General features: G+C 50.1%; 1 protein-coding gene across 1 annotated transcript; it reads left to right on the top strand.

The window, feature by feature from the left end:
• Positions 1-3,773: 3,773 nt before the first annotated feature.
• Positions 3,774-7,249, top strand: LOC124671543 (expansin-B17-like). Its single transcript, XM_047207908.1, has 4 exons — positions 3,774-3,975; positions 4,832-5,141; positions 5,746-5,875; positions 7,046-7,249. Exons 1-4 carry the CDS (start codon positions 3,774-3,776, stop codon positions 7,247-7,249), a joined length of 846 nt encoding a protein of 281 aa, XP_047063864.1.
• The last annotated feature ends 2,255 nt before the right edge of the window (positions 7,250-9,504 follow it).

Below are 9,504 nucleotides of genomic sequence, written 5' to 3'. Positions count from 1 at the left end.
GGTTAGGCCCATAGGCGACGAAAAAATACCCCTTAGCGGACGATTTTGAGACGTTGTCTATCAGAACTTTTCTTGTAGTGTATGCTACTTCAAAATGTGTCCCACTAGTCTAATTGCGTTGTTGATTAAAATCGGTCACACTATATGTCGCAGGGCTATTGAACCTTGTGTTGGGTACAAACACAAATAATTGTGCATAATACTTAGTTCGCTAGCTATTCGCTTGCTCCATCCGTAAGATTTCTCAATGTAAGCATGAGGCCCAAATTTGTTAATTATGTCTATGTTTTGTTGCATTAGCTGATGATTAAATAGTGTAGCACCTTGTGTTCAAGGGATAATCTTTGAAAACGTAGTGTCATGCATAAAATACATTGTTTGTGCATGATGCTTAGTCTTGCAGGATCATATTTTAGCCATTTATGCGCAACGTTAATATGATGCTTGAATTTTCTTTGCAATTATCTTGAACCGACCTATGATTAAAATGTGGCAGCATCTTAGGCGAAAGAGTGTCCATAAGATCTTGCCATATGTCCATGCACATTTCTTGCGCATTTGACTTGATCTCATAGGAACTCATTTTGCTTCATTGTGTCTTTATATGACTTTACCTCTTTGTGCTCATTCTAATTGCCTTCTTCTTTGCAGTGCTCCAAGATTAAGATGGGTGCACCGGTTCGCTAAGATGCCAAGGGGGAGGTCTCCCAAGATCTAATGCTTTCATGGCGATGTTGGTCCAACCCACTTCGCTTAAGTGGTGGCGTCACCAGGGTTGGAATTGCTTCCAATTCCAACCGCCTTTCCTCCATACCTTGGAACCATCCTTACGACTGTCATCTTGGGGAAGAACATCGACTACTCCTGGATGGTGAAGATGAAGGACGTGAAGGGCACAATTGCCAAGGATCAAGGGTGGCATGGATTTCCCATTGGCCATGACATAAAGATGGTTACTTCATGACCTTCAAGGTGCACAATGGCAACGTCTTCAAGATCACCATATTTGACCTCCCTAAAAAAATAAATTCAAGGATACACGTCTAAAGCCCGTGCGAGATCTACAAAAAAAGTCCATCGACCTAGACGTGAGGAGAGGTGTTGAATATAATTGCCTATCCCTTCTCCATCAGATCGGTCCTTTGGTTAAATCGGCTAGAGCATGCTATTCCACATGAAATAGTGAAGAGGTGCCTATAACATGATCCAACCCTTGCCATGATCGATGAGTGAAAGTTTGCATATCGTCTTGAGCTATGTATGGCCGTTTGTTTGTTTGTCCTAAACTATGTTTACTTTTGTGGTGAACTATGTTTGATCTTATGTTTGTGGCTGTTAAATATGTTGAATCATATGTTTGTACGTAGATTATATTATATTGCGTCGTAGTAATGCACAATGGATGAAACTTGGTAACCAGAGGGGTAGTTGCGCACCCCTTCGGCATATGACGCATGTCCACTTTGGTCAAACCTCATTACCCCATCCCACCTATTACTGTATCAGGTTTAGCGGTTAATTAGTGATTAAGGTGGGAACACCTCTCTCTCATCACGTCATCTCTCCCAACCGCTCGTCGCGGAGCCTTGGCCGTGCGGGGAAATTGAGTAGGAGAAGAACTCCCCTGTGCCTGGATCCCTAGCCGTCGTTCCCGGCTCGCCCGACGCGCGCCTCCTGGCCCCGTGCTGCCGCCTACCACGTCCGCTCCGTCTCCCTCCCCTGCAGCTCCCACCCGCTCCCCGCCCATCTCTGCAACCACATCACCGCTGTCCGCTCCTAGGTCGCCGCACCCTCGTCCCCATCCACGGACCTCGCCCACCGCGACGACGCCAGGCTCACCTCGGCCGTGCGCTCCATCCGCCGCGCCGAGAAGGATCTCGCGCGCCTCGCTGCGTCCATACGAACTGCCCCCAAGTTGCCGACGATGCCGTTCGCATCCAGCAGCTCGCGGACGACGCCGACTGCACGCGCAAGAAGGTGGTCCCCCCCGCTTCATCATGGAGGAGGGGCGGACGGAGGTAGGTAGCTACAACGACTTCACTCGCAGGGGTCCTCGACTTGGACGGTGTTGGTGGCCCCTGTCGAGGAGCTAGGAGCCGCGCCCGGACGAGGACGGCTTGGCGGCGGCGAGGCTCAAAGGCGGCATCGAGGAGCAGTCGAGCGGAGGGGGCCAGAGGAGGGCGGAGCCGATTTGTCCCGGTAGCGGCGTCGTAGGACGGGTTGGCTAGGAGCGGTCGTGAGCGGAATGCGTTGGTGGGGATTTTTATTTCCAGGATTTGTGATGGGGATTAGCTACTCAGGTTATTATGCACTGCCTGGGACACGGTCAAAGGTAGCTAAATGAGTACGAATCTCAGCGCAGATCAAACGGTAATGTACACGTGCGTAGCTACCTATGTGTGTACCAAATCCACTCTCTAATGCACAATGAGGTTGGTAACCTCACCTACCAGAAACGAAGGTTATGCCAACCCGCCGTGCACATTAGCGAAAAAACATGTTTAGCCTTTTCAAGCTTAAATCAGTGTATCAAACTAAGGAGTTTCTGTTTCTCCCACAAACATTAAAAGATAGAATTGTTAGCAACCAATCAAAAAACATAAATAGATCCAAATTAAGCTGCGGAGAATCAGTGACGCGCTTAGCTTACACAGGCCGCACGACTGACTTACTGTGTGTGCGATCTATTCTTGCGCAATAAAATACTCCTTACTAGTGTTTTTGATGTACTTCCTCCTGCTCATAATATGATGCGTATAATTTTTCGTGCAAGTCAAACTTTCCAAAGTCTGACCAACAATATAGAGAATAATACAAACATTTACAACACCAAATGCATATAATATGAAAATATATTTAATAATAATTCTAACAACATTAATTTGAAATTATATATATTTATATAAATATATATGGTTGAACTTTATAAAATTTAACTTTGACCAAACCTTATATGCAACATATTTTGGCAGAAGGAAGTAGTTGGCCCCTGGTGGTCGTGTGCTCTGTCTGAATCTTGCCGGTGCAAAACGGCAACGGTGAAGCGAGCTCACCAACCATAGTGCGGGGCGGGGGCGGCCATGTCAAAACAGTCTGCGCAACGGCGCGGGAGCGGTGCTTCCGTGATTTGGCATCATCCGCCAAAAACTGGACCCTGCACATGGTGCCATGGCCACGAGGGCGACGATAGCAGGGGAGGGTGAAAAGCGTGGCCATGCCTATTATTTGCTCGCGACGAAAGCTGATCACTTGTTGCAAATACGGGTGTAATTAAACGGCCATCAGCTGCAGTAATAACACAATTACAGTACACAGGCCCTCGTTCGTCCTCGCTCCTTGCAATGCAAAAAAAGTAATGGCCACCCATGATAGGCAGTGAAGGCTCCCACCTCCCATGATCCCATCAGCACACTGCTCACATCACACACCGGGCTGGGCACCCACAAGCAGAGAGAGGCGCTCAACAGTTTATACCACGCTCCTTTGTTTCCCTCGTTGTTTCCCATCATCATAAAAAATCTCAGCCCACCACCCCACTCTCCGGTATACATACGCTACCGCGCCCATTCCCATTCCTCTGCCCGTCCCCCCGTGTTGCCATTTGTACAGCGCGGCCAACCCTGCAACGAAGCATCGGGGTTTGGGATTTCTCGAAGCCATAAAGAGAGAGAGGGAGTCCCCAAAAGAAGGCTACCAGCACTCCACTCCACTCCAAGCGGCCGCAGAGCTAGTCCCATAGGAAGGACCGGAGAAGGGGAAAGTAACCAATGCCAATGGCTTCCTCGCGTCCCGCCGCCGCCGCCTTCTTCCTCTGCGTTTTCTTGCTGGTCGCGGCCCCCGCCGTCTCCGCCACGTCCTCGCTCGACGGCGAGAAGTCGGCCGCCAAGGGGAAGAAGGGCATGGCGGCGGTCGACGTGGAGTGGCGGCAGGCCACCGCGACCTGGTACGGCGACGCCGAGGGCGACGGCAGCACCGGTAAGAAGCTCTCACCTCGCCTCGCCTTCATTGTCGTCGTAGAGTAAAGCCTTGCTCTGCATTGCAGTTAGTTACTCTTCACTTCCGTGCCTAGAACCAAAGTCTAGAGGTTCTGTAGGAAGCATATACCATGTGAGCAAACAGAAATGCGCAGAAATCACCCTCACAGACAAAAAAAAACACACGGTGATCGCTGTTTATTCAGTACCGTAGCCCGTAGGTACAGAGGGTTGCAGGATCAGTACCCGGGCAAAGCTCAACCTGTCATCTGTCTTCTTTTCTTTTGACAGCAGCTATCTTCATTTTGTTCTTACATTTTTGTTTGCGACTAGCTTTTTTCTTACATTGAAATCAGATAAGTTCCTTTACCTTCTCCGGAACGTAGAAAGTATTTTCGGGTAAAGAAAAAAGAAGGATCTGTTAGTTCTTCCCGTTGCGACATTTCTGGCGCGACGTCTGCGGATCCCGTGAGATCCGGCAGGGAATTTCGCTGGGCCCCCACTGCACCTGCCCTACACACGAGTCAAGCACCGGTGTGCTTCTTCGCTTTACGATTCGTGCCGCAGCGCGGCGACCGGCGAAGACGACCGTGCCAGGCCTCCCAATAACTCCTCCCCAGTTGCTTTGCTGGGTATAGTACCATATGGCCAAAATCTTGGCGATAAATGCCGCCTGTGCCCCTGTCACTCTCCACCGACACTCCTGGTAATTTTGATCCTGCATCCGTGAAGCTCATTTTACACTCACAAGTCAGGACACTGCAGTGAATTAGTACTAGTAAACCTCGGTTCTGTCAGTCTGAGTAAAAAAGCAGTTTTGGTATGTGATTGGGTTCTAACGTAACGTCTCTGTGCAGGCGGCGCGTGCGGGTACGGTTCGCTGGTGGACGTGGTGCCGATGAAGGCGCGGGTGGGGTCGGTGAGCCCGGTGCTGTTCAAGGACGGCGAGGGCTGCGGCGCCTGCTACAAGGTCAAGTGCCTCGACCACGGCATCTGCTCCCGCCGCGCCGTCACCGTCATCGTCACCGACGAGTGCCCCGGTGGCGGGCTCTGCGGCGGAGGCAACACGCACTTCGACCTCAGCGGCGCAGCCTACAGCAGGATGGCCATCGCCGGCGCCGGGGCGCATCTTCGGGACCGAGGCCAGCTCAAGGTGGTCTACAGGAGGTAAAAGCAGCACTTGCAGTTCCTCAGATCACTTTTAGTGCATTGTTGCATTGTCAGTTGCGGTTACTCAGACAGTTGGACTAGTGGTTAGTTAACTGGTTAAAACTAATCAACTGGGGGCGCATGCCACACTGGACAAGCGGCTTAGAGACAAAATTCTTTTACTACTCCCTGCCTCGTGAAGTTAGTGTTAAAATAGTTTGGTGTGTCAGTGGACCGTTGTCAAAGCATACGACACTGGTTTTGCTCGTCGTCTATCGTCAAGCACAGTGGGAATTAAATTGTCCAGGGTTAAAACCTAGTAAATGGGCTTGCAGCTGAGCTCACAGCTGTCTTTGGATCTATCTGCTGCCGAGTTACTCTTGCCTCTGCGTGATGCGTGATGTATAACTCAGTTCAGTCAGATGCTCAGGTGTGCAGATATCTAACCTGAGGCACATAATCCGTTGTAAGGTTCCTGGTCAATTCTTCTACTAGCTCAGTTCACCAGTCTATTCATCTGACCGTAGAAAAGCTGTCTTCTGGAGTAAACCAACCGATGAGATCTTGAGCTTTTTTTCGTTGAGAAACTAACTGATCAGTGAGATGTATGTACGTGTACCAGGACTGCGTGCAAGTACGGCGGGAAGAACATTGCCTTCCATGTGAACGAGGGCTCGACCAGCTTCTGGCTCTCGCTGCTCGTCGAGTTCGAGGACGGGGAGGGCGACATTGGATCCATGCAGCTGAAGCAGGTACTGTACCGATCTTCTTCTTGTTCAGACCTTGGCTAGCCTATTGCATTTTTTTTTTACTAGTAGTATATTGACAACGGAAATGGGGAAAAATCGATCGATCTTTTGTCTGGTGGGAACATAGGGCCGTGGGTACATGGGACAGATGCGTCGTGGGGTGCAAATGCGCAATAGGACCGCAGGCGGATTCTTCCCTTTGCGAAAATGTGTGCATGTGAGATCTATGTCCGGGCACCCCTCTTTGATGTGTTTGGAGACACGTCGCACTGTTCCTCGCTTTTGCCCTCATGCCTCCGCTGCCTAGCGTTTGGCACCGTGCTACCTAGGCATGCATTAGGCCTCCGTATTGTCCTCTCCGCAGAACAACAACCTGAGCTTCTAGAATAACAATTTCACAAGTAATCTAGCGGTAGTATCTTGATATTCCTGCAGCGACTCAAACCAAGCTTTGTAGAAATTTATCTTCTGCCCTTATTTTAAGCTTCACACATGCAAAAGAAACACGACCAAGAAGAAAGCATGCTTTACTGCACTGTCTACCACGCACCTTAGTCAAACCCTTGCCCAAAGATATGATTCTGAGAGGATTCGTGTGGGGAGTGTCCTTGTTTGTTCATAGGATTCGTCTCCGGAATGTCAGTCCAATGTGTAAGTAAGTGGCACATTGCGCAGCAGCAGCACTGGGTTGACAGCACCGAAAGCCAGCCACATGACCCTGGCATGGCCGGTCGGTCTTCTATCAAAGACTCGATCGCTTTCCCTAGGAATTTCCACTGCCCAATGATGCTGCCGCTTTGGCCCAGTCTCACTCACTCTCATCTTTGGGGGCAGGACTAACTAAAGATCAGTTAAAGAGACCGTGCGTGCAACCCTGCATGCTTTTGCACTTGGTAATGCCGTCAGGGGATGGTTGGTTTAACCTGACACCCATCCAATCCAGGCCACGCTCTTGACCGTGTGTTCGCTCGGCCTCGTGGACTCTTGGCATCCAAAGATTATGGAGTCCACTGCGGCCGGTGTTGCTTTATCATCATGTTTCGCTGTAAAGCTCGTTTCACGCTCTGCTAGTGCTTACTGAAATTGTCATGTGTGTATCAGACTTATCGATGTTCAGTAAACCAAGTGCTCATAATGTGTTAATACTTTGTTCACGTGGCGCTTTTCCTGCAGGCGAACTCGGCGCAGTGGCTGGACATGAAGCACGTGTGGGGCGCCACGTGGTGCCTCTACGGTGGACCCACAGCGGGCCCCTTCTCCGTGAGGCTGACGACGTTGTCCGCACCTAAGACGCTCACGGCCCGGGACGTCATCCCCAGAAACTGGGCGCCAAGGGGCACCTACACCTCCCGCCTCAACTTCGACACCACTCTCTGATCCGATCCGACCTTAAGGCCCGGGCCACGTTTTATTGGCCCGGGACAGGACGGAGCTGCTAGGTGGGGCCGCAAAGGCTGGCTCACCTGGCGGGCAGGCGTCCCGTTAGATTGGATGGATGGAGTGATTGTTTTCCGCATGCAACTTGGTTGGTCTGATCATTTGTTTGTGATGCGTAGTGCCGGTAGTTGTAGCAGCTAATAGCTGGTACAAGTGTGACTAGTTGGTAATTTTGGATGGGGAGGTCAGTGATCTGGACGAAGCAGCCGCCCTCTCCAAAAGGAGAGCGAGCGTATGCTGCTGGGAATCCAATGCGGGATCGAGAGGGTTTTGGACCCCTCTTGGTCGCGTGCTTCACTCCTGTCCCGTGTGTGTGCTGTTTTCTTTTCTCTTTCTGTTCGCGTGTTTGCTGTTTTTTTGTCAACTCTGCTCTTCTGGTTCGTGACAAAATGTATCTCGTTTCTTCGGTAGGTTGGAATGGCGAGGTATGCATTTGTGTAAGCTGTAACTGTGTTTGTTCACATGGGTGCTCAACTACTAATATCCGTCACCTTCCTTGTGAATGTTGGCGTCTCCGTTGCTCCGATGTCCTGTCGCAACTTCACCTGAACAATCTGGTCGACGAACGAGCAATGCAGTATGCCTGAAGGAGTATCTTGTGCATCTGATGTTCTTGTACAGACCCGTGCGCACAACGGCGTGAAAGTATATGATACGAGGTCTCAAAATGTTCTGGAAATGATGGAATACAAGGCCATATAGCGTGTATCGAAATTGTCAACACAAACAAAGGATCGGCTAGAAACTCTACTCGTATCTTCATAAACGATAATAACAATTTCATTGGTTTTTTTGTACGGTTGATGAGCCTAAATCATAACCCAACCTAAATTAGCTACTCACAGATCAAAGGCCCACACACGTATACACTTGAGCTGACAATGGAGTAGTATAATCAAAGTTGGCAATGGTCTAGTCATGATGCATGCACCGAGATCCAAAAAAAAAAAAACACATATACTCGTATTCGTACCACGCACCGAGATCTAGTATCCACGTCATCTAGGTATAGCTAGTACAAATTTGGCACCATAATAAGTTTTCATCGGTCTACTACAACAAACACTACTATGGTAAATTTTGTCAGTGATGGAGGAGTGAGAAATACAGCGCGTCTTCGGCTACGCTATTCTGGTGTCAGAATAATGTTATCCCTATCCTATTCCCGTCCGGGTGGTGCGTCTAGCTCCAGCGGAGGACGTGTGGAGTTTTGTATCCAGGCGGATCCTCTAGGATCTCCTTGATTTTCATCTTTGTTGATGCGGTTGCAGGTCGTACTATTTTGATATATTGTTCTCATGTTTGGCAATGGTTGCCGCTCTAGAGTTGGCCCTTTGTAACCATAGGGCATCTCTCGTGGCCCGACCCATTTCAGACATCAAATGTTTTCGGTTTTCAACCGTTTGGATCAGGTAGCAGACACAAAATGGGTCAAAACCCCGGTTGGGTCGGGGGCTGCTGGTCCGATGCATTTAAAAAATATATATATATTCATAGGAGCTGTAATTACATAGGGCCAAAAAAAGAAAAAAACATAAACAAAAAAAGCAAAAACTCAACTAATTAGAGTTTGCCTCATGGCCGCATGGTCGTCACCATGGATGCCTAGTCCTCCTTGATGTGGTCGATGAAGATAGGTGGCTCCCATGGCTAGGGCCAGTAGGGCGTCGGAGGTAGTCCAGCCGCAGCCCCAGGCGCCAGAGGAATGGGCAGTGCGGCACGCATAGGTATGACCGGAGGTGTCGCTGGCCTAACCTGGGCCAGAGTAGACTCCCAGAGCTGGATGGCGAGGCCCTACTACTGGCCGAGCTTATTGAGCTCACTCTAGGCTATGGCGAGTTCTAGGGCCTCCTCCTCGGTCAGCTCTGGCGGCTAGACGTCAGGGTTGAGGATGGGCAGCTCGAGCTACTTATCATTGTTGTCGTTGTAAGCGAAGAGCTCTTCGTCTTCGTGCTCCTCCTTGTCCTCGTCACCGTCGTAGATTCTGTGGCCCACCAGGGTGTTGAAGTAGGCCTCATCGCCTAGGTAACCCACTCGGAATCACGGGTCAAACTTTAGGATCAAGCAATGGCGGCGGATCTATTCATGCCACTCACGGTCCTCCCGCGGCATGGGCGGCACATACACCCTCCATGAATTCAGAAGCCAACCTCCGGGGAGGTTGACATGTGGCCACGCCATGGGGCGCGCTCCGC

The sequence above is a fragment of the Lolium rigidum genome, chromosome 7, assembly GCF_022539505.1.
Source record: "Lolium rigidum isolate FL_2022 chromosome 7, APGP_CSIRO_Lrig_0.1, whole genome shotgun sequence".
Lineage (NCBI taxonomy): Eukaryota > Viridiplantae > Streptophyta > Magnoliopsida > Poales > Poaceae > Lolium > Lolium rigidum.
The sequence above is the reverse complement of the archived record's forward strand: the minus strand, read 5'-3'. Positions and strand labels throughout refer to the sequence as shown.

Excerpts from the sequence above, each read along its gene's own strand:
- LOC124671543 (XM_047207908.1), top strand. The coding sequence starts at position 3,774 with ATGGCTTCCTCGCGTCCCGCCGCCGCCGCCTTCTTCCTCTGCGTTTTC. Across the intron at positions 3,976-4,831 it reads CGAGGGCGACGGCAGCACCG|GCGGCGCGTGCGGGTACGGT; the intron begins GTAAGAAGCTCT and ends GTCTCTGTGCAG. Across the intron at positions 5,142-5,745 it reads CTCAAGGTGGTCTACAGGAG|GACTGCGTGCAAGTACGGCG; the intron begins GTAAAAGCAGCA and ends TACGTGTACCAG.